The sequence below is a fragment of the Lissotriton vulgaris genome, unplaced genomic scaffold (assembly GCF_964263255.1).
Source record: "Lissotriton vulgaris unplaced genomic scaffold, aLisVul1.2 SCAFFOLD_1463, whole genome shotgun sequence".
Classification (NCBI taxonomy): domain Eukaryota; kingdom Metazoa; phylum Chordata; class Amphibia; order Caudata; family Salamandridae; genus Lissotriton; species Lissotriton vulgaris.
The window spans coordinates 368005-394195 of record NW_028247109.1 but is presented as its reverse complement, the minus strand read 5'-3'; the positions used below and the strand labels follow the sequence as shown (position 1 = coordinate 394195).

At 43.9% G+C, this 26191-nt stretch overlaps 1 protein-coding gene across 1 annotated transcript in view; it reads right to left on the bottom strand.

The window, feature by feature from the left end:
* Positions 1-26191, bottom strand: part of LOC147665634 (small G protein signaling modulator 1-like) — a 518897-nt gene that overhangs the window by 141553 nt on the left and 351153 nt on the right. Inside the window, exon 10 of the mRNA XM_086949626.1 lies at positions 7576-7640. Coding sequence (XP_086805752.1) covers positions 7576-7640 — 65 coding nt within the window. The remainder of the gene's footprint in view (positions 1-7575; positions 7641-26191) is intronic.

Genomic DNA, 26191 nt, shown 5'->3' with positions numbered 1-26191 from the left:
CGCCCTGTTTTCCTTAGTAGTATGTGAAGGTCTTTCTGCCTTTTCCCACCTTGATGGTCAGCTTACCAAACTAGATTCTCTAGACAAGAATTCATGTTATCACATATTTGTGGATCAAGACGCTTGAGGAACAATCACATTGTAAAATGACATGCACTGCTGATATTTTGCTGTAGTCCATCATGCAGCAGTAGAGTAGATTATGCACTAGCTATTGCCCAACGAGATAGCAAAACTGTGGACTCCTGTTCAATAAAGGGGCAGGTGAGGTTCTGTTCTGGCCCAGACACTGACAGAGCTACTGGCACACTCACACACCCATACAGCCACCAAGACACCTACTCACTGACCCACATAGCCACTCGCACACCGACTCACACACCAATAGAGCCACTAACACAGCCGCTCACAGACCCACACAGCTTTCACACACCCAGAGCCACTCAAACACCCACTCACACAGCCACAGACCCATCCACACATCCAGAAAACTACTCACACACCCCTTCACACATCCATACAGCCACTTATTCACCCACTTACAGATCCATACAGCCACTCACATACCCACTCACCGACCCATACAGCATCTCACACACCCAATCACACATCATACAGCCAATCACACACCCACTAACAAAGGTTAAAGTTTACAGTTGGGAAATTCAATTTAAAAAACCTTCAAAATTCACTAAAATCCAAAGCTTACACAAATGCGATTATTAGAAAATAACATTAAAAAACCTATGTTTTTAACTGAAAGAAATTTACGTTTACAGGAACGATAAAGGTAGGAAATAAAATTACAAAAACCTTCGAAATTCACTGGAAAAAACAGAGATTACAGGGACGTTATAGTTAGGCTCAGATTTCACTCATTCAAAACCTCTGAAATTCAGCTGTTATAGTTACCTAAGCTAACTAGTACATACACCCCCACAATGACCTGTTTATTACCTCACATATATTACATCACTCATGACATGGTAAGTGACATCACTGATGACATCATTTACAGAACCACTCACACACCAAGTCACACACCCATACAACCTCTCATACATCCACAGAGCCACTCACACACTCACTCACTCATATATACTGCCACTCACCTACCCATACAACTACTCACAGAGATAGTCACTCACCCATACAGCCACTCACATAGCCACTCACTCACCCCTACAGCCACTGACACACCCACTCACCCATACAGCTTCTGAACAGAGCCACTCGGCTACTCACACAACTACTTGCGTACCCATTCACACATCCGCGTTATCTCACAAAATGCATTATTTTTGCTCACTTTATTTTTCCAAGTTAAATTATTTTACTTACATTTATTAAACGCACATACACTTTGATTCATGGTAGAATATAACATGATAACCTCAGGCTGGCATCAAGCTAATTTACTAATTTTAATTGCTAAAACGTAGTGTGTAAAAGGGCAAAGTTTTCTTACTTTCTGGAACTTCATCATACTGAATTGTTTTCGAAGTGATAAAAGAGAGGCTGTTCCATGACTTACCAACTGACACTGAAAAGGATCTGTCGCCATTCCCTGTTCAGTTCGTTCGCCTTCGTAACAAGTATAGTAAACTGATGGGCAGATCATGAAGTACTTCATATAAACTTGTTAAACATGGCATGCACACGGGATTATTTGAAAGCTAGCATTGGACTTTCCAGTTCTTTTTACCACAAAAGAAACACAACAGACATTTGAAATTAGCCAACTAGAAAAGTAGCGAACTACACTCGCAGTTATGTGCTCCCAAGTACAATTAAATAATCTCCTAGCTACCTTTGACTAACAGGAGGTTGCAAGATGTAATAGGCTGAAGAAGTAAAAGTAAAAAAAACAGCTGAGCCTAACTTACAATTGAAAACCGTGTAATTGAAATGTGGAGGAAGTGCCCTTGGTTGTTGTCCTCCTTTGTTAGTAAGTACATTTTCTGCATAGACTGGGGGAGGGAAAGAGGCCTTCTAAACATTTCTGTACAGGAGCCCGCAAAAAACCCAATTAATTTGGTTTCGTCTTTTGGATTGGCTAATAGAGATCTATTTGCTTTGTTCAAAGAATTTTCGGTGATGCTGATCCGCATCGGAAAAAACATAAATAATGGATATTGCAGAGGCTAAAAAAAAGTGTGGTGATGCACATGCATATGTGTAATTACGCACGTGCCACAATGCTATGGCAGTTTCCAGGGTCCCCATGCAAGCACATGTAAGCGCCATGAGACACATACAACCATGTGTCATCATGCAAGTGGCATCACGCAGTGGCATTTTGGTTTTTATTTTCTCATTTACTGTTCTTCCCGGGTGCCTATCTTGTAATGGTAAATATTAACATCATAAGCTAGCCAATGCACATTTTTTCTAGGAATGAGCAGTCTGGCATCAAGGTGAAACTATCAGGCCCTCCAAAGATGCAATGTAAAAGAATAAAAATCAAGAAGAGGAGGGAGAGCAACTGTGGAGGAGTGCAAAAAAGGAGCTAGTTGGGGCAAAAAGATGCTAAAAGTGAGAAACCCGAGCAGGACAGAAAGCAACACATGAGCTAGTGGAAGGAAGGTGAAGCCAACACAAAGGGCTCGATTCCGATCCGGTAAAATGCGCTCCGAATCGTCGTACGGAGCAATTTTTCCCGTACGAGTCGTACCCGTACATGTCCCCGTACGTACGACGAAGTACGATCCGTACCAAGAGCCAAAGACCGTACGAGTCGTACAGGACTCCGTACGACTAAAATTTCCGTACGAGTCTCACTCGGAACCCGCTGTACGTGAAATTGCTACGGTTCGCGGCTGGTTTTTACGACCCAGCAAGTACGATTCGTGTCGGGTACGCCACGTACGACCCTGTTTTTTACGGGAGCTGGAAACAGCCGTAAACGCATAGTTTGCGCCGAAACAAGTACATAACGCCCCCCCCCCCCCCCGGGACGCCGCGTACCCCCCATGATCGCCGGGGTACGCGCCGTACCCCAGCGATCATGTGGGGTATGTGCCGTACACCCAGCGTACATGGGGTACGCACCGTACCCCATGTACGGTGGGTGTACGGTGCGCACCCCATGTACGCTGGGTGTACGGCACGTACCCCACATGATCGCCGGGGTACGCGCCGTACCCCTGCGATCATGTGGGGTACGTGCCGTACACCCAGCGTACATGGGGTACGCACCGTACCCCATGTACGGTGGGTGTACGGTGCGCACCCCATGTACGCTGGGTGTACGGCACGTACCCCACATGATCGCAGGGGTACGGCGCGTACCCCGGCGATCATGGGGGGTACGCGGCGTACGGTGTGTATGTGATGGAGCGCTTTTCCGTACGAATCGCCCTTACCTGACGTGGACCGTACGAATAGCATCCTGATCACCCGGTCCGGATCGTACTCGCCGGGTCGTACGGTGTGTTCACGAGTCGTACGGATTCGGCTACGAATACGAATCGTACGGGGGATTTTTTTTACCGGATCGGAATCGAGCCCAAAGTGTGGGGGCGTGGGACGGTGAAGGGTGGAAAATAAAGAACAGATGAGGTGAGAAGGAGAGCAACATGGAGAGTGTGGGGGATTTAACAGGGAAAGCAGCACACAAGGAACCACTAGTAGCACTCTCATGGACTGCTCAGAGAAAAAGAAAAATTAGTCCCCAGAATGTAAGCAGTGGAATAAAATGATTTATCCAGTCAAAAGGATGGTAAAGAAGCTGTGCTCTGGGGAGGGACAGACACAAAAAAATAATGAAAGCCATTAAAAAGAAGCAAGTAAATAACAATAAAGTAAACTAATCGTAAATGATGGGTTGACTTAAAGCCCACTGTAAGTATTGGTATTGTCTGTCCACAATAGGTCTTCTACCTTAAGACGAGACCTAAAAGAAGGTGTGCTTGTCTACCTGGAAGTAGTTGGCCAGAGATGGAGAAGGTTGGGAGCATAGAGATTAGACCCCATGAAATGGGTAGATGGGTAGATGCCGCGCCACACAGAGACACGGTCAGCTTCTTTGGCTGGACATACCACCAGCCGGTATTACTCTAAACATTTTCGATTCTAGCTCTTTTTGATGAATCACATCAGAAGATTGCAGTTTTTCAGTGAACATCAAGTGGCGATGCAGTGGCGTCACTAGGGGGGTGCGGGGGGTGCGGACCGCACCGGGTGTCACCCCATCATGGGGGTGACACCAATCTGGTTACGCTGGCTGGCTCGCTCTGCACTGCATAGTGGAGTGCAGCCTGAGCCTCAGCCTCACCCCCACCTCTGCTCTTCTGCTGCCAGTGCTGCTTTTTATTTATAGTGCAAGCAAGCGCACCTGCTTACAAATGTAAATATTAGGACTGCAGCACGTCGCCATGCACCACGCACGCACGCATGCACGCACCACCTATAGTGGTGATGACGTGATGTGATGATGGTGTGATGCGGATGCACGGCGGTGGCGTACCCAGTTTGTGGGTCCCAGGGCCGTCAATCTTTAGGCTACCAATGACGGCCCTGGGACAGCCCCTGCGCGCTGTGCTCCGTCCTCTGACGCGACGCGGTGGTCGCGCGCCAGCACCACGTCTGTGGGAGTAGACGAGACGGCAGCGCAGAGGAGTGTGTGCTGCGCTGCTAGAATTTAATTAATTAATGTGTCACTCCACCTTTCATATCGCGAGCGCCGTCGTCTCTCGACTCTCCTTCAAATTTGGGATTGACTTCAGTTCTTGGGTCCGGAGGCCGAGGTGAGACAGACTTACTTGTTTGTCCAGTATTTCAGAATGTGGTCGAAGGGTTAATTTGGAATCGAAAGACCCCAGGTTCATACTAGTACCCTAGGCAAAAATGTAACCACTAGGCACCATCTTTATTTGCATTTAGCTTTGTTAGTCGTTTACATGATATCCGTTTTCTGAAGCACACAGATTTGAAACTTTTTTCAGTGGTCTGTCATTCTTTTAATGTACTTGATGCCGTACAGTGTGCAAGCACCATTTGCCATCACAAGCGTTTACTATTACACTCGACCTGTCTCCGAGTCCGATAAACTTGTTGGCAGCCTGTGCGAACATACACGTACTCAAACACCTTGCTGTGAATCGCTTCTTCTCATCAGTCAGAGAAAAGCTCACGTTGTTTATTTCTAGCCACTCACAAGTGTGAGGCGCTTTACAGTTCTAATCCCGAGAGTGAGGATGTGAGGGGTTCCCATGCCGCTGGTTTACCTCAAAGGACAGCAGATGTAACTTGTCAATTTTTGGGCAGTTTTTAATAGTGCGAAGCTGGTCAAAGGGCATTAGGTGTGTCTAAGAAGATGTGACGCTATACTAATGAGAAAGACATATCATTGATAAATGTATCAAATATGAATGAACTTAGAAATGTGGCAGTGCAGTGGCACACAATCAGATCGCAATCGCATTATTCCGAGTCCCAGACAGTCCCCAAGGCCGGCCAAGAAGTCAGACAGTTAGTGCTATAAAAAAGGAGAGCTTTAAAGAGACGTGTAAGGAGCGATCTAATCATGATTTATTTCAGAGCTGGTGTTCGCTACATTATATGTGTGTTGCTGTGTCTGTCTTTCTATTCCTTCTGGGCGCGTGCCAGCACTCATCCTCACAACCCAGGTAAGACGTGACTGCCCCTGAGGCCAGGCCCCCCGTCCGCCCGAGGACAGTCAGAGCCAGAAACTCTCTTTATACCCAGGCCCAGTGTACCCTGCCCACCCGGGGTTATTTTTTAGACCCGGGGAATATCACAGGAAAGACATTGTCAGTCTACACCCATAGCTGCCAAGGTTTCAGATTGATATGTGTGACATTTTCATAATTTCAGGATAATTATGAGTGACATTTCAAAGATTATGAGTGACACTTTCTTGCGAGCAAAAAATCAAGCAATGAAGACTAGGGAAACGTATAAATATCAGAAATTAGACCTATTTGAGCAATGAGAAACTCTAAGTAAAGATTCTAAAACTGCTGCAAACAATCTTAAAACTGCTGCAAACAATCTTGAAACTACTGCAAACGCCTGCCTGGGTGACTAATAATTATAATGAAATTATCAAAATGTCACATAAGCTTGGTTGCTATGAAAGAGGACGGGCATCTCCTTTCTTGACACCGAGTCTTTTTTACTTACACATTTCATAAAAGTGATAGGAAGTATGTGTTTTATTCTATTGCTATTTAATTGCTTCTTTTGTAAAATGCTGATCATATAATAAACTTGTGAATTTTGGATGACACAATGTATTGACGAATAAGCGAATGCTGTAAGCAGGAATGTAGGGCTGGTTAAGTAACTATCAATACCAGCCTCAGATGTCACCACTAGAAAACAATAAAAAGGGCAGAACAAATCACCATTCACCTCTGGTGGTTTGGTTAAATGCAGGGCGTGGGGGGGGGGGGGTCGGAATTGGTACTGAAGGTCACTGCATATCCCAGGCGGCACCACCATGATGTCCAGGCACTAACTGTGTGCCAAACTCAAAACCCCCATTGAAATAGCAGCACCACAATGCCGTGTGAGGAGCTGGCCGGCGGTCAGGGCCTGTCTGCTTTGGTATCTGTATCGTAGCCAGCAGGAGCCGAACAAGCTTGTAGCTTGAAGGAAACTTGTGGATGCTTCGACAATTTGGATGCTGAAATACTTGCGCAGACTCGGAGCGGAGGAGGTCCATGCGGTAAGTCGTGAGGGGGTGACACCATTAGTTATCCGCACCGGGTGACACCAACCCTAGTGACGCCACTGTGGCGATGTAACAGGCTCCATGGAAAGACCCTTGAAGGAGCAGGGCCAGCTCTCTGAATCATCTAGCTAGTTCCACCCAGACCATTGCGGTGCTTAGCAGATTCAAGAGACAACATCGAAAACATTTCCTAAATGCACCCGCCAGCTGAATGCTAGGTTTTATTGACATTCTCTACTCTGCGTGCATTATTTTGCCAGAAGGCCCGGAGAAGTCAAGTTCATTGCTGACACTTAATGCACAATATGATTAAAATAAACACTAAGTTATGCCTGCGTGCATCCTGTATTTTGTAACACTTATTTTATGGTAAAGACGTTTATGTTCGTCATGGGCCTAATCAGTTTTACTCTCAAGTACCCAGGCAGTGTCTCGCATATCTCACAGATATCTAGTATAGACCTTGGCCTGAATGGGGGGCTACCGACGGTTTCGCTGCAGAGATGATACATCGCTGATGCCAATTCGGTTAATTCTGATATACCACAAATGCAGTAATCTGGTTCCCATTTTTTCCTTTCATAACCAGCCTTGCCTTAACTCTTAAGTAAAGCCTTGTGCTCAATCAGCAACTGAAATATGCATCCTTGTTGGCTTGAGAAACTCAATGTCATGTTCTTACACGTTATGTATTAAACTGTAAAAAAAATGGATTTGGCACAAACACCAAAACCTGTCATTCCTCTGGCACAATCATACCAGTCTGCAACACAGCACCTATAATATTATTTGTTAAGCAGAGAATAAATAAGACTTGTGCATATATAAGCTGAACGAAACTACATTTAACAGCAATAAGAACAGAAAATACTTACATCCATAGAATGCTCTGGACACAATCTGATACTTCATGTTGTCGCATAGCATCTTTAGTGGTGCCCTAAAAAATAAGATTATAATTGTTTGCATCATATAAATTACGCTATACAATATACTCTAAACATAGCTTATACTATTTCACTTTCAGTTCATAGAAATTTGACACCATCCTCAGAATATGTATACTTATTAATATTTCCTAAAACTAGGATTCCAAACGTCCCTGCTGTGAATGGCATAGGTCCGATTCACAGCTACACCCCCACAATCAAACAGTAAATTGAAGAGAAAGAAAAAAAATAATTGATATTTAGGAGAGCTTTTAGGTCTGACATCCTTAGGGTGGTGTTCCCCAGACGTTTTGCCTTTTGCCTCCATGTTTTGATGACTCTTTTTTTCTGGCCTTAGTACTCTGAGCACTTTACCACTGCTAGCAGGTGCTACAGTGCATGTGCTTCTCTCTATATATGTACCTGATTGGTACATATGATCTACTGGTAAGTCCCTTGTAAAGTGGTATCCCATATACCAAGGGCATGTACTTCAAATGTTTGTTGTAGGCCTGCAGCACTAATTGTGCTACCCACATAAGTAGCCTTTCAAACCTGTCTCAGGCCTGCCACTGCAGTGACAGTATGTGAAGTTTACTGCCACTGACTTGACATTGACAACTACCTGCCAAGCCTTAAACCCCCCTTTAAATACACATAAGTCAACCCTGTGGTAGGCCCTAAGTAAACCTAAGGGCAGGGTGCTATGTACGTAAAGGTAGGACATGTACCTTTATGTTTTACTTGTCCTGTAGTGACTTTACTGTGAGGCCTACTCCATTCAAAGGCTAGCATTAGGAATTTCTTAATTCACTTCTAAGCTGTAATTCCTGATCAGAGAGGAGTCACATTTTCATGTTTCATATGTTTGGAATGGTAATGATACATCCTCCTTACAGGGGAAGTTGGATTTAACATTACTGTTTTAGAAATGCCACTTTTAGAAAGTGGACATTTTTCTGCTTTGTGTGCCTTACAGCCTGTCTCCAATACACATATGGGGGGGGGCGAAATCTACACTTTGTGCATTTCTGCTAGACAGCCACAACACAGGAAAAATAGGTGTGTCTGTGTACCCATCTACATTCATCAGCATTGTGATGGCCTTGCCTGGGCAGGGTGGAAGTAAGGGGCTAACACTTCCCTTGAATAGGCAGTGTCCTGTCCCCACACAAAGGACTGATTACTCCCCACAGATAGTGTGACTGATAGGTCTGGATTGAAAGCGAGTCAAACTTGTGTACATCCGAGAACTGCTTTGAAGTCCTGTTCCACAACCAAGACACTTTTGGTTAGAAGTACTGGGTCTTTGACCCCATCAAATCAGACACTTCTGGACTTGTAACTGAATCTCTGAGAGAACTGCTGTGCTGCTTAAAGGAATCAACTGGGCTGAGTTAGTCCCACGATCACTGGTTGGCTGAGGAAGGTACCTTAGGCCAAGTAGGGAACAGTGTTTCAACGTCAGGGAAAGGTAGGTCACCTTCTTAGAAAGCCTCGCTTACCCCCTCGGTAGCTTGGCACGAGCAGCCAGGCTTATCTTTAAGGCAAATGTGTAAAATATTTGCAATCACGCTCACAATAATCAAATCATGACACCTCAAATATATATGAGGTTGTGTAATATTCCTCCTGGCCGGTGGTTAGGCCAGCCAGCCCTTGTAAGTTCTGGTGATGTCAATGAGCACCTCTAAACATTCTACTGTACTCCTAAGAACATGTCATACAGTTTGTAATGCTAGAATCAGGTACTTTAGCAATTTTAAAAATACTGTAATGCGTAACATAGCAATAAAAACACTCTGCAATGAAAAGAATGCAATGCGTAATGAAACAATTAGGCACTTTGCAAGGTAAAACAATGCAATGCGTAATACAACCACCAAATATGTACTTCTACAATAATAAGGCAATGCATATACACTAATCAGGTAATTTATTATGCAGGAATAATGCAATGTGCAATACGCTAATCAGGTAATTCGTTATGCAGAAACAAGGCAATGCGTCATACGACAATCGAGTAGTTCGTTATACAGAAATGATGCAATGTGTAATACATCAGTCAGTTACTCCGCTTTCAGAAATGGAATACTACGTAATACACTCAGGCCCGATCACCGGGCTTTAGGCGGTCTCTCTGCCTCCTCTTCTGACCTTCAGTCAGCCTCTCACAGTTGCCCCCAACACAGTACGATGTAATCCATAAAGTGCAGCTTCGCACCCTGGCCCCGGTACCGCCACTTCATTTTGCAATACGAGCCGAAGCAGAGGCTCGCGCTGCCAACATGAAAGTGAGGCTGAGAGCGTCTCCCTCCGAGCCCACGCCCTGCCCCAGGAGTCGACACACGTTACCTGGGAGGTGCAAACCCACTCTCCTCTCCTCATCCAGCGGCTGGGCCTCCAAGCAGCTTTGTGAAATGGCAACAGCGGCTCGGGCCGGCAACTCAGCTCCTCCGGGAGTGCCGGTCCGGGCCACTTCAATCACAAAGATCTCAGGCTGGCACAAAGTACACGCACACATCGTCGCTGAGTCTTCCTTCACACCGGGTGCACGACCACTGGGCACTCCACACACAGGTCTCAGGCTGTTTGAAGATCACACGCACAGCAGCGCTGAGACTCGCTTTACTCTGGTGCACACGATAACATGGCAAATCCTCACAAAAGTCTCCCGGTGCACAATGCACCCGCACACAGCGGCAATGAGACTCACTTGGATTCCGGTGCACACAATCATGGGACAATCCTCATAACATGGTTCAGGCTGCACAAAGCACATGCACACAGAATTTCTGATCCTTGCTTGGATTTCAGGTGCCCCCGATCACAGGCCGATCCTCCTGAAGGTCTCAGTACTGCACAAAGCACACGCACACAGCATCACTGAGACTCACGTGGACACCAGGCACCCACGATCACAGGCAGTTCTTACGAGGGTCTCAGACTGCAACAGGCACGCTCCCACAGCGCCGCTGAGACTCTCCTGGAAACTTTTATGTTCCTGTGCTTCCAAACAGGGAGCCAGCTCACTTCAGACCCTTGGGGATAGTTACTTCAGGACACAGCAAAGTCCTCCAAGCAGGGGGACACAGCACACAGCAAAGTCCCTTTAGCCTTTCATTGGTAAAAACAGCAAACTGCAGGCCAGCCCCAGAACACACAGCAAGGGTCAGTCCTATCCTTCACTCTCTTCAGTTGTTTCTCCCTTGGCAAAGGTCCTCTTGACCATGAAGTAGCTCCAGTCTTGTTCACACTGGATCAATCCATTCTCCAAAGTTCAGGGGCTTCAGCTCTCATAGTTATAGCCCTAAATGGCTTTGAAGTCTTTGTGCTTCAGAGGGCACTGACTCCTCTTCAAACCAGTTATGGGTGCCTCCTGCCAGTGACACCTTTCTTCCTTTAGTGGGGGTCTGGATTCTCAATAATTCGGCAGGTGATGAGTCAATTGTTTTATGGCAGCAACCCTGGCCTCTTCACCTCTAGGGGCTTCTCCTCCCCCTACAGTCCAGATGCAGGTCAGCCTGTATCTGTCTCACCTCCTCCCCTGGGTCAAGACATTCCCCAGATCATATTGCTTTCAAATTCAGACAGTCAATCCACAGCCAGGCAGAGACACACAGAAATGTTAGAGCACAAAACTCAGCCACTTCTAAAAGAGTGGCTTCTGAACACACATTGCAAACAACACCTTCATAAAAAGATGTGTTATTACTTTGTGAGTTCAGGCATGCTAAACTTCACCTTTCCATATTAAGCCCGTGGGAAGATAGGCTGGAAAACAATTTACACAGCCTTCCCATTTTAACCTATGGGCAAGATGGCCTTTCAACAGTGAAAAACGAAAATGGAGATAATGTCACTGTCAGGACAGGACACACACCTTAGTACATGTTCTACCTTTCATATGCACTACACCCTGTCCAGGGGGTACCCTAGACCTACCATAGGGGTGTCTGATGTACATAGAAAGGGAAGGGTAAGGTCTGGCAAGTGAGTGCACTTGACAGAACAACATGGCAGTTTAACAAACTGCCTGTAGGCCCTGCAATGGCAGGCCTGAGTTCCCTTTTTAAAAGCTACTTGTGTGGGTGGCACAAATAGTGCTGCAGGCCCACCAGTAGCAGTTGCATTAACAGCCCTGGCACACATAGTGCACATTATTAGAGACTTTACTTAGTAAGGCAAACACACCAATCATGGACAACCAATTACCATTATTTTATACAGGGAACACTTACACTTTGACACTCTTTAACAGTGGCAAAGTGTCCAAAGCATCTAAGTTGGCAACACTATGTCAGAAAAAGGTCTAGGGGAAAGCAAAAAGTTTAGGGATTTTAGCCAAAAAGGGCTAAGTCCTACAGGATGCTGATCTGGAAGGCCTGCTTTTCTGTTTGTTCCCCTGTTGCCTGCTACTCTCTGACTTTGCTGAAGGAGAGCTGGAATCGTCCTACACTTCAAGTGATCTCATAGGGCTTGTTGGTTTGCCTTCTGTTGCTTGAGAAATATCAAATTCTCTACCCCTGCTCCTGTGCCTGGCTCACTGGAAGTGAACTAGATACTTGCAAAATGGATTTCGACGCATCTCCTGTCTGCATGTAGCAGAACCCACGCATCGACCCAGTTGTGGGAGTGGATTCGGAACCAGTACTTTGTTTCTAAGCGTTCACCACATCGCACAGTGTATCGCCACCACACCTCTCGATTCCTGGAACTATTTGCGGAACTGACACATCGCCTTAACTGTGTGGAGATCAACACATTTCTGCATTGCGACCAGAAAAGGTACTGTGTTCACCAGGGCCTGTGCAGGTCCTGTAGCCAGCCAGTTGGCCAGAACTTTGAATTTGCTCCAGTCCAGCGTGAACGAAAAGATCCTTTTCAGCACAGCTTGCATCTTAGCGCCTTACTGCATTTAGCCCTTTAAAGTTCAATATCTCAACTTTTTCTATGCATTGGATTTTTGTTGGTTTTGTTTTATTTTGTTCAGAACATAACAATCTATTTTTCGAAACATGTGTGGAGTAATTTGATGCTGTATTTATTGTGTTACTGAGTGTGTTGCATAAACACTTTAAACATTGCCTCTTTAGATACGCCTCACTGTTCTATGCCAATCTCCCAGACGGTGAGCCAAGGTTATCTTAGTGTGTATCTAGCTTACCCTGACCAGAGTGGTGGTTCCTGCCTGGTCTGGGTGCGAACCTCAACCAACCAGGAATCCCATTTCTAACGAGAGGTAAGTAAGAGGAATATGGTATAGAGCAATGAAAGTTCAGAACTGAAGATAGCAGTGTTTCGGAGAGCATGGTAGCCAGAACCACATGGATTATTTCAAGCACCAGTGTGGCTTTAACTACAATGATGACCACATCTACTGATTTGCACACTTGATCCGACACATGGGTGCTCCGTGATCCAGATACTTGAAACACGGATTTCTACGCATCTCCTGTCTGCGTGTAGCAGAACCTGCGCATCGACCCAGTTGTGGGATTGAAATTGGACCCAGTGCTGTGTCTCCAGAGATCGACGCATTGCACAGTATATTGTCACCTCTGCAGCTTGGTGAGATCGACTGATCCCCTCGACTGCATAGCAGAATCCGGAACATCATTCAATGCCTCTCGACTCCCGGAACTGTTTTCGAAACTGACACAACGCCTTCACTGTATTCAGTGGAGGAAAATAATGTTTTCGATTGCAAATTTATTAAAAGAAGTCACGGGCGTCATAGACAAAGGTGGCTCAAAGTTCCTACCTCCTCCCCTCATTGGCTGAGCCTGGTAGTCAGGCTGTGCCAATGAAGAATGCAAACAGGCACCAGTTAATTGGGTTCCACCTGATTCTCCTCCCACTCTGTTTCTTTCCCACTCTAGCAATGGCAATCTCCTGGGTCCCTGCTGCTCCTTTTGGGCTGAGGTCAGGAAATTAAGAGGTACAGCTCTGAGCATCCTGTAACTCCTAGGAAGGATGAGTGAGATGTCTTGAAAGAGGTAAAAAAGGACCAGAACAGCACAAGTCTCTGGCTCCCCTGAGCCACTGTACAGTAGGCCTTCTACCGAGTGCCTATGTCCAACTCTCTTCCCTTAACACTGAACAGAGCAGTAAAGATGAGCAGCAAGATGTAGCTTAGCAGCTAGAATTGTCAACTTTGTACTGATGGGGATGCAGGTTTGAATCCCAGCCTCGTATTGGCTTTCTCATTACTGGACACATTCACACTACTGCCTTAGTGGCTACTGCTATATTTAACCACTGGGAATGTATTCTCTTTAAAAAATGGTTAATTCCCACTGATAATCCTGTGGCACCCTATCAAATGTTTTATGACTAAGTGACACTCCAACACAAAAGCAAACCCTGCAAGGGTTTTTTCAGCTCACAAAAGATCCAACCAATACAAATCATAATATCATTCCAGGAAAATGCATAATACTTGCATTACACTCTGGATTGCCAAAGCACCTGATGCCTCACATATTATTTTCTTCACTCTTTAGCATATTCATTGAAAAATATATTTAAGATGTTCCTAAAGACAGGAAGACTTCAACAGACATTTACTAGGACCCACTTCCACCTCAGAGAATTTTATTTTACTTTATTGACAGACTAACTGTCAGGAATAGAACACAGTTAAAAGAAAATACAAACACCCTGTATTCCAAATACCCTGTATCCAGAGTAAGCCTCCAGCACTTGCCTGGACCATTTTTCCCCTTTTCAAAAAGTTTCATTGTGAGAACTAATCAAAACAAACCAAAGTTGCGAGGAGCAGACTAGATACTGCTTTTATGATGCCTCTGCTTGAATGCACCCAGCGTTCTAAAAGGTGACAAGTGTGTCCAGAATGTTCTTGAGATGGCCCAATATCCGTCACATTCAGGCCAGGTCTCTCATTTGCCCATTTGTATTGTCTTGCCCTGCTAAAAGTCTCTTGGACTCACTATAATAATTGCTGAACATCTTCCTATAGCTATTAACCATAGTATGCCATATAACAATTGTTGAGCCTCATTAGCAATTTGGCGGTCAGCCCGTCCTCCACCAGGGTGAGGGAGTAAATTACTATCCACCAAAATATGAAATGTCCACTGACCCAGCGGAAATTTCAAGCACTGACAGGAACCACCATCATGGCGGATTCTGCAAATGCATTGTAACTTTACCAAATGAATCCTTCAAATTATGGTCTTCCCAAAATAAAATAGGGTAGCGGACCATAGTCTTGGCAGGGAGGGAACTCCTTTGCCATTGCAATAGAGTTTCCTTTCCACAAACATATAAATCAGGCCTTTTATTATGATTCTACTTCAAGATAGATTAACCTATTTTATCCTGGCTTCCCAGTTTAATATAGTAGTAACTAGATAATAACCTAACAAGTTCTTACTATTTTGGATATTAAAGACTATGGACTGGATTTAGAATTTGGCAGACGTAGAAAAGGCAGTCAGAGAGAAGATTACTTTACATTTGTCTGCCTGCCTTTATCCCGGTTGCTGATCCAGTGGTAAACTGTATAGATAAGTACGAACCAATCATCACGGAAGGTACAAATAAAGCCACTGAAAAGTATGGTGTGACCCCGTTATTTGTCACCCACAGCAGATGTTTACACACGCTTTTGAAGTTTTACATTTTTCAAAAACAAACTCCCAAAAAGGGGTCCATTATGATGGAGTTCCATTTCAGCCAAACTCTAAATTGGTCCCTATTTTTCCAAACTCTTTCACTTTTTGATCTATCCACTCACCTCCCCAGTACCTCTTGCAGTGTAAAACTGTGAGCACTGTCATGTTACTAAAAGGGGAGCTCCAAGACGCCCTTGGGTGTTACTGCGCTTAAATTATTTTTCATTTCCGAGGTGGGGCTATCAATCAAATTCAGACTCAAAACACAAGCTGAAGCTGTGGTTTTAAACGTTCCACTGGGCATTTCCTCACTAAAATGTTAAGATCACACAAAGACATCAATAGAATCGCTTTTCATGAAAATAATCGAATGTGTTTTTCAAATAGACTGAACATCTGGGAATAAACACTGACGACATATTAATCTTGGGAACACTCAAATACATTTTATCCAGAAAGCATTGTTAATCAACATATAAAACGGTATTCAAGAAATATTCACTATCTCGGCATTGAGTGATTTGCCACCAATAAATTAGTTTTCCAAACACAATACAGATTGTTCAATCGCACGATTGATGTGAATCAAACCAGTCGTTTTAAGGCCTTTTGACCCTGTAGTAATCCGGATTTGTTTGACATTTGTTCAGCTCTTCAACCCATCTGAGGGCATCCGTCATGAAGACATACAGAAGGGATAAGGGGATGCAGACGCTGACAACTGTATGCAATGGTTTTGCTGGGGCATTGATGGGGCAGATGAACTGGGTAAAGACCCCCCCACTTCGGCCCTCATTACGAGGGGCCTGGGAAATGGGATGATATTTTCCCACCCCTAGAGCTACTGGTAACTCTAGGGGGGATGGAGAAGATTTTGACCATTATGAGCTGGGCCCTGAAGTTCCTCCAAGAAATGAGGAAAATAGGGTGAATCAGTAAATTCAGGTTAGATTCCCCCAGCGAATACTATTTGGGTTCAGACTTTCAACCAGATGAAAGTAAACAGATCGGTGTTGTTCTTGTGTATTAAATATTCCCAAAGGGGCCAATAACTGGTGTTACCGGTCTGCCTGGCATTAAGCAGCCACTTGTAATCCGGGTCTTGTGCACATGAGTTTAGCCATTTTCCTCAGCAGCACTGCTTTTTCAGCTGATCTCTTTCCTGATGGCTCTGAGCTGTGCCTTTGTGGGAGGCGGGAGGTGTAATGAATGAATACATGGGCGCAGTTTATTTGGCGCTGTGGGGGTTTCAGTATGTCCAGGCTGGGTGGGCTCCATGAGGCAAATGTCATCTCCTCTCCTTTAAATGATAATACAATGTTGAAGAAAAGGAGTTTTAATTTGTCCGTGCAGGGAAACTATTGACAGAAACACTTACACCCCATCCAACCCAGTTTGTGTTCCTTCCCAAATCACGGTGAGAAACTCGGGAAACCCATTTTGTACCCATCCTACACTAAATACACACTTCCATTTAAAAGATAAGCAGGTGAAATGTCATCTGTATAGCTGTTGGTACTATTTGTCCCATACTGACAAAAAATGTGACCTCAGTCAATTATTGTTTTTTTCTACAGTGTTAACGTTGACATTTGTTCAAACTGTTCTCAATCATTTATGCAGTCCAGCGCTCATTTTAGATATTCCTTATGGAATTCTCTACATTTGTGATCAGTTAACAACATTTTACTTTATATGCTTTTGGCAGAATACATTTTCATCATTCAATTATTACCGTTGTGAGTTAGACAATGTCAAAATGGGTGCAAAACAGGAGGACATACTCAACATACATTAATGACATTGTCAGTGCAAGAATAGGAGCGGAATCATGTTAAACCTCTGCAGCTAGTTATAGAATGCTGTTTGGAGTGCAGAAAGGGTACCTTGAGAAGAAACCGGTTCAAGAAGTATCGAGCTACCCACGACAACGTTTATAGGCCACCACAAGGCACGCATCTCCTTTAATGCAAGACATTACAGATCAAAGGCAGGAAGGGGGTATGAATGTTGTCTCCTTAAACACTGGCACACTTTCCTCAGGTGAAGACATGAAGACTTAGCAATACAAGGCACTGCCAGAGCAGAACTGAAAACCAGGATCAAACGTGGAACCAACATTTGCAAGCCAAAGTCTTGAGAGTTGAATGGTCGGCTCACTAGGACTGTAATATTTTGAGTTGTGGAAACATACTATGGCTGCAGACATTCAGGCTGAATAAAATACTTAAAAAGCTTCCAAAAGGTACTTAACCTTGTCAACCGTTGATCAGGCTTTTATAGGGAGAAATCTAAGATCTCTAGCATGAAAGCTATGGTGGTTGTTAATAAATATTACTTCAATAAACTATGCAATTTACACTTCACACTTTGGCACCCTACTTTCTTTGTTCCTTGAAGGTGGTAAAGCAATCTCAACCTGTCTCTAGTTCACTCCCATTTGCCAAATAAGTGGAAGGAAAAGAAATAGAAAATCAGGGACACCTCTGCCATGGGATAAATCCACCATCCCCAACTCTGTAAAGTGGTTTTACTATGTGTATGTATCCCTAATATCAACTTATTGTGCGCTTAATGTGAGCACATGTTCTATACACGAAAGTGGATGACCTCAGTGTGTTTTCAAAATACCTAAATTGAACTTGCCAGCTATTGTTTTTTTACTCTTTGAATTGTGTTATATTAACTTACCCGTTTCCTCCTCAGGAGCTTGAGCTCTGTCCCCTACCATCATCACGGTCTTACTTCTCAACTTACAGGAAACCATATTTTTAAAACCTGGTGTTACACAGATTTTGGTGGGATTTCTAGAAAAGGGCAAAACCATTCTCTCTGCACTCTTACTGACTGGAAGTAGAGAAAAAACAAACAATGTTGGGGCCTCATTGTTTTTGCCCTGCTATTTTGGTGCAGTGATGCAACACACAGGAAATATAGGTCCCCCTGGGTGAAGTATTTACTTGTGCGGCATTACTCCGCCACTCGGAGTTCTGCACATAATAACGAGAGACAGTGCTGTAATATCTCGCTTTCCACAGTTTTGAAATGGGGATCCCGTAAAGTTGCATTTTTTGGTCCTCACAAATACTACCGATATTACATGGTATTACCCATCATGGGTATAAAAACCTGCACCCTACGGTAATTCCCACGCCTTGCAATCCCAATCCACACTCGAGCTGATAGGGATATCTGCTAGTAGGGATTTTGGTAGCCCATGGTTTAAGGGCCTATAAGAATGTTAATGCTAATATGTTGAGCCACACTATGCCAATGCTTTTGCAGCATTGAGCTCGTTTTAGTACACTAAATGATGTGCCAATTACACGTTTTATGGATTCATTAATTTCACGTTATAACTAAACATAACAAATAGACAATCTTGGCTGAAATGCTTGACTGAAAGGTAGTTTCAGTCAAGCATTTGGTTCCCCTTTTCTTGATCAGTGTAAGTGCAGGTCTGTACTCCGGGGCACATTGTGTTACCCATCACAGATTCGATTCTGAATCGCCCTCAGTGGTGTGTGGGTGGACACTTTTCATTCACTTTTAATGTCCTTTCTGTCCACGATGCTACTCGCCATTGATCGGCAGTAGATGTATCTGCTTTATAAACACTGCACAACACAGACACAAATGGAACTTCATGCAGCAGCCAGGACAGAATACCGCCGGCGGGGGATAGAGAGGGGTTTCAAAGTAGGGACTCTCATTAAGCCTTTTCAAGTTAAAATATGTTCCATCTTCTATAAAATTTCGAGACACTGGGCGATTCTATAGTGAATACATAGAAACGATGCTTGAAAATTAAATAGATCAACTGGAAGACAGACTGAAGATTTCAGCTATGCCACTGAATCAAACGAAACTGTAAAAGAACTAAAGAAATAACCTTAGAAATAGAAAAAAGATATCCTTGAAAGAAACGTACAAGGACGTTGAGGAAGAGATGTATAAACATATTGAAAGAAAAAGTAGCGCGGTGTGGTCCATCTGTGTCCCTCACTGATGTCAGCTGAGTTGGTAAGTGGGGAGGAGGTTCTGCCAGGAATGTCGAGTATTGTGATGCTCATTCAGTCTAACGAAATGTCAGTGCACCATTATGCTTTGTATTTGTTTTTTATTGAAATGTCAATAAACAGAGTTATAAAAAAAGACATTCAAAAGAAAAAACACGACGTCAGATGGATGATGAGAGCTAGAGTTTGGGTTCTCTGAGCTCAGAATTAAAAAATACATCTTTTAGTCAAAGTGGTTTTTAAATTGTGTGTATGAAAATGCCACCTTTAGAAGGTGGGCCTCTTCTTGCTTTACCATCCTGTGCCTCGGCCTGCCTGTTAAATCAGCATCTGGTTTAGACTGACAGCTGGTGCATATGTATTGGACCTGTAACCACACATTTTTGGAACCCTTCTGAATAAAGAGAAGACTCTGCCAAGAGGAAGAGATGTAGTGCTGTTAGAAGGATTACTGCCTCTTTGCCTCTTTGCTGTGTTGCTATGCTGGGCTGGCCTGCAGTGGCTGCTTGCGTCTTGGAGAGGACAAGTACTGGACTTTGGTTTGGTATCCTGCTTAAGAAAAATCTCCAAGAGCTTGCATGTGCTTGCCTCCTGTTAAGAAGTCTCAGGGCCATCAAAGACTTCACCTGCGGCATCCCTGGACTCCGCTTCTGGGAGTTCTGGCCTGCCAAGTGGTGCCAATTCAAGTTCTAGGCCGTTGAAGATGGTCCCTGCTGCAAAAAGAATAAAAAAACGATGCATCACCCTTCCAGCACCTGTTTTTTCTCGCACATTCCTGTTGTGCAGGAGATAGTTCCATGAACCATCTCTGTGTAGCCAAAGAAATCGATCCAGCACCCGTCCGCAGCTGAAAGAACCAGCGCAACCAGAGACTGGTGCACTGTGTCTACGGCATCTGAGACCACCATGCTGACTCTGATGCAGGCCCTGCTATGGAGCTGAAAAGATTTTTACGCACCGCTAGTCCATGGCTGAAAGATTTGACACAATGCCTGTTTTGCTTCCAGCTGGATTTCCACGCATTGCACCTGTGTGCCCAAGTTTCCAATGCATTGGCCCCAGAAATGAGTTGTCTCTGAAAATCAACTCACCACTTCTCCCTGCATTCCAGAATCCACACAGCACTTCTCCTGCGTTCAGCAGAACTGAAGTATCCATTCCCCAAAGACTCCAGAACAAACGCATCACTGTCTTTTCAGACGCTTTCCTCCTTTGCGTCTGTTTTTCGACTTGCATTTTGACAAATCAACGATACTTTTGCTAATATCATCTTATCCATAGAGTTCTATGGACAGGATTGATTAAACTTTTTAAAAGTGATAGTTTGAGTTCTGTAAGTTGGATCTTTGTCGTTTTGGTCGTGGTTAGTTAAGATAAATATTGGGTTTTTTTCTAAACTGGTGTGGTGTCCATTTGTAGTGCTTTCGCTGTGTTACTGTGTGTTATGTCCAATACTTTACACATTGGCTCTGAGATAAGACTACTTGTGCCAGGCTACCAAGGGGGTTACCAGGGTTTATCTTGGGTGTGTAACTCCCTTACCCTGAAGGACTCTCCATTCAGGTCCAGTCCATTCATCCAAAGGCATATGACAACCACATCCCTCGCCATCATATTATCAGCATATTAGAGCAGAACTCTATTTCCGACTGACTCGTCCTAACAGGAACAAGCACACCATGACCGCATCACTAACACTTGTTTCTACTCGAGCATCATAGATCAGTCCATAGATCAATCTTTCTGACAGCCCATCTACACAACAGGTACCTGCTCATGCGAAAAATTACCCACAAAACACAGACTACTCAAGTTCGGCACACCAGAAGTGCCCACCCATTTCTGTATCCTAAGACTCCAAAGCATGATCACTGGCCAGGCATTATAATATCAGAGTTGGCTCTAGTCTGCATTATACCAGCAAACATTGTTGTCATAACTTTGTTCGCCTAGATCATCATCATCATCATATTGAAGTGACAACGATGCTGGTTATACAAGCCCCATGGTTCGAAGGGGTTCATCAGCACATTCAGGGTAAATATGCAAAGCAGTGTACACTTTATCAGAAGAGCACATCTATGTAAGTATTACTCTTCAGGATGTCCACCTTTAGTCCTCTACAGTTACAATGGTTTATTGTTTGACTCAGAACTTCACAGAAAACTATGAGGTCATGTATCTGCAGTCTTTGCAAGCTCTGTGGGATTGTCACCCCAGATTATGAAGCTTGGTCTCCTGGGCATGGATTCCCCTAAAAGTAATTGTTAACACCTTTGTAAATAGCAACATTCTTGATTTGTTTGAATCACAGTTGGAAAGCATGAGAAACATTAGTTATGCGAAACATGAAAAATACATGGTGGTAATATTGGTTTCTTAAAAATAACTATACTCAGATCTCTTTCCTCGGTAATATACTTTTCTAAGACAAACAAAAATATCATATTTATTTTCATAAAACAGCTGTATTGAATACCAACTATTGAATTTTTACAATGTGCTCATGAGCTGTTTAGAACTGTGTTTTAATCCTTATGAAGTCTGGCCTTTGGGATTGCTGTCTTTAAGATTATATTCTTCAATTCTTTTGCCTGATCGCCAAATAGACTTCTGCGGGCTCTGTTGTAATCTCTGAAGACATCATTTCAAGGTGAAGCTTAGTACTGGGACGTAATACCACCTACAGAAGAACAATACAACACATTGCGGTATTTGTCACAACTTCCCAATCAAGAGACCCCCAAATGGGAATGAGGGAAAAAATAGAGAAATGTAGTTTGTGCACCAGATTACCATAAATATCCTTTCTCTGGGACATTCTTTACCTAAGAATTGTAATCAGGAATTACTTGGTAAAATGGAAGTGCAGAGTTACCTTGAAACTAGGTGTTAGAAATGGGATTTTGGGTTGGCAGAGGTATGCACCTTGTCCAAGCAGGATTCACCACTCTAGTCAGGGTAAGCTAGATACATACTAAAAGATAACCTGTGCTCACCCTCTGGCAGCTTGACACAGAGCAGTCAGGTTTATCTAAAGAAGCAACGTGCAAAGTATTTGTGCAACACACACAGTAACACAAGGAAAACACCTCAAAAATACGCAGCTCAGGGTTAGAAACATACCTTATATTTTTATGATAAAAATAAGACAAAACGACAAACCTCCAATAAGCAGAACCAGAATTATGAATTTCTAAAGAATAAATCAAAATATAGTGCTTAGTGTTGAAAGAGCTAACCGGGGCATTTGGTCGTGCTACACACCCCGGGGTAAATCCAAAGTTTAGGCTGACCCTGATGGAGGGCAGGCTGGCCACAGGACTAATGGAGGTCTCGCTGGAAAAGCACCTTGGAGGCGTTGTCGATCTCATGGATGGAGGTGATGAGCCAGTTCTGATCCACGCAGTCAGCAAAGCCTTCGATGACGAACCCCTTTTTGAAGCAATGCTGTTGACAAGCAACTGCATCGGCATCAAAGGAGATGCGTTGGTTGCGATCTGCGCAAAGTCATCGATGCATCAGTTTTGTTGGATTAGCACAGCACAAACTTACTTTCAAGGGCCCAGTACTAGATAGGCACCACTTAGCAGGGCAGGACTCCAGTCTGTCCCTAGCGCCGGGAAACCCACTGTGGGTAGCTGTGCGCGGTAAAAGTTTAAATAAAGTAAAGTAAAAGGTGCTGTTGCAGGTATTTAGGAAGTATTTGATGTCCTTGAGACTTCAGAACAGGAGGCAAGGCAGCAAGCCCTTGGAATCACTCTGCATTCAAGTGAGATGGGTACAGTCCTTTCCTCAGCAGGGCAGAGGGTAGCAAGCAGCTGGCAACAGGCAGCACATCAGAGCGGAAAAGCAGTTCTCCCAGAGCAGCAGTCCAGCAGAGTGGCAGTCCTTGTAGCAGTTCAGCAGTCCCTTCTGACAGGGTTCTTCACAGGTCCAGTAATCTACTGTCTTGGGAGGGTCAGAGCCACAGTACTTATACACAGTTGTGCCTTTGAAGGGGGGGGGGGGGGTGACTTCAAAGAAGGGACTATGAAGTGCACATAGGTCATTTCATCCCAGTCCTGGCTCCAGACTTTCAGTAGAGGGCAATCAGACCTTTCTGTGGGATACAGAACACTGCATATTCAGTTGTAAGTGTCAGCTCCCCCCTTCTCTTCCTGTCCAGGAAAAGCTATCAGCATGCAGATGAGTTCTCTTCTGTATTGGGGCTGTCTACAGAGAATGCCCAAAGTGTAGCTGTCAGCCACCCCAGACGTGTATTGGAGACAGGCTGCAGGCACAAAGAGGAGTAAGAGAAGAGGAATGTAAAAGGGGAGTTTGAGGCTTGGCAAAGGGTTTTAAATGCCAAATTGAAGTGGAAGTAAACTGAACACAAAGGCCTTGCAGTGGCAGGCCTGAGGGTTGAAAGGCCAGTTGTGTGGGAGGCACAATTAGTGCTGCAAGTCCACTAGTACCAGTTAGATTACAGGCCCTGGGTATATGGTATACCACTTTACAAGAGACTTACAAGTTTTACAAGTAAACTAAAATGCCAATTGTGTATACAGCAATGTTAACATGTTTAGGGGCTAAGCACATGTGCTTACTGGTTAGCATTGTTAAAGTGTTCATAGTTTTAAGGCCAACACAAAGAATCAGCAAAAAGAGGAGGTAAGCAGGCAACACTTTTGGGGGAACACCACCCTGAAGATGACAGGTCGAACACTGGGGGAACACTGGGTGTTGGCCACAAACCTGACATTTTCAAGCTACCTGTAATGAGGTACTGGACGTCTAGTTCCTCTTTTCACTGGTATTATTTAGCAGAATGTTATTGATTTTTCTGGGCCAGAGGTATGGGGCTTGACGATGCAAACCTAGGGATTGGCATTGTACTAGTTGCATTGAGGGCAGGGCCACTTACTGCAAGCATTCCTGAGGGTTCCAATTTTAGATTGTAAGAGCAGGAAGTGAGGTAGGTACTGCCTCCAAATAGACACTAAAAGGAATCATTCTAAGATGCAACTTGAGAAGATTCTCCCCCATGACAAAACACTGCAAACATAGATGCACACTTTAAATTGAAGTTATTATGCATTGCTAGTCTGGATACACCACAGATTGCTATTTTTTAAGCAAATACCTGAAGAATTGTTGTATCTCGCTTCACAAGTCTCTGCTGAAAAGGAAATTGTGGCACTAAGACTCACTCAAGAAAAAGAAATGTTTGCAATACCGATTGTCAGTTTTTTTCCCAAAGCAGAATTCATCAAAAAAGGGCCGAATACATTGAAATGCAGCACATCCGCAGCTAAAGTCTAAATAAAGTCTCCAAATCGCTTTAGTAACCTTTTCATCAATCTTCAGCATGAGCTAATGACAGCGGATGAATATATCCTGCTTGTATGCTTCCTGGGCGGTTATTGCTTTCTGGAGGACAGTTAATTTGTGGGCTGCAGGCCACGTTTCAATCTGTGATCCAGTGCAGCACGTTCTGATTTGGGATTAATGACCAATCTGCAGCTTTTGACACAACCAATATGTGTTTCAGAACACAAGCATTGATTTGTGCTTAGGACACACTACCCTAAGGCTTCTGGGGGCCACTACAACCCAAGAAAGCCCCAGCGTATGAAGGAGCTTATCACAAAAACTGTTTTGTGTCAGAGGTAGTTGAATTTGTTAGTGCTAATAGCTATGCCACGTAGACAGAGTAGTGGTACAAATGCACACTACTTGATGTTACCACCATACTGCACCATACACATAATGCACGTTGCGTTTCTGTTAGTAGTATTTCAATAAATACAATTAGCACAACAACAAAAAAACACATCAACAGGTTGAACCGTAAACAACTAAAATGCCGCTGGCACAGATATGTGCGTGTTATATGACTAATACCGCAGACAAATTCAAATTCAATCGGCACAAAACTACTAAGATGATGCGGATATGTGTTTAACAGTAACATTCTTCACTTCACGGCCACCAGAAGTAAATATGCATTCGTGATCGCGCTCTAAAGTTGTGTGTTTCTGTAAAGCTCTGTAAGCATATCCACAACTCAGTGAAGTCCAGCATGAATGCTGTCGAATGTGCACAACGCTCATGTAATTCGGATTTGCTCCTACGGAAATTCTACCAATTTGGTGGAATTTCTATAAGAACAGATGGGAAGGTGTGGTCGTTTCACCTGTAAAGTTGTAAAGAAAAACAAATTTGCAAGTTTTTGAGTCTTCACATTTTTTTCTAGACCGTTTCCAACGTCAGTACAGTGATTTTTTTTGTTTTACAAGACGTACATACATGGGTCTATATACATGTCTACAACATGAACATAATAAATAATGTGCCAAGAATCAAAACAGTTTTTGCGGAAGTGGAAGAGCTGAGATCCGAATCCCGGTCTCTGCTAAGCAAGACAACAAATCAGCGACTAGAAAAAATCTCCTCTCCAATTCAAGCATAAATATGCATATTTTAATTTTCTCATTTTTTTCTGTATGACCAGCATTTTTCATGTTAAAAAAAGCCTTCCGATAGGAGTTCTAAGAATATGCGGTGTTCAGGCACTTTACCTCCCCCATGCGCACGTTTACCGCAACCTTCTTCACGACTTATGTCAATGGACACATCTGTGAACACCCTGATACCCTGTAAGGCAAGAGTTTCTGCGTCTTCCCAAAATTTCAACTGGCTACTCTCTATGTTAACACCCATTTTCTAAACATACTACAGCAGAATCTGTAAAAAAATTGGAAAATTATGTAGATTCTAAATCTATGACTTAGAAAATGGGGATTTCCAGTTAAGGCAATGACTAGCTGTGAGTATTCTATTTTTTGTCACTTTCAGGGAATTCGGGGAATGAAACACTAGCGACACCCACACCAGCCCAATGTCCTTGGATTCCCCGGA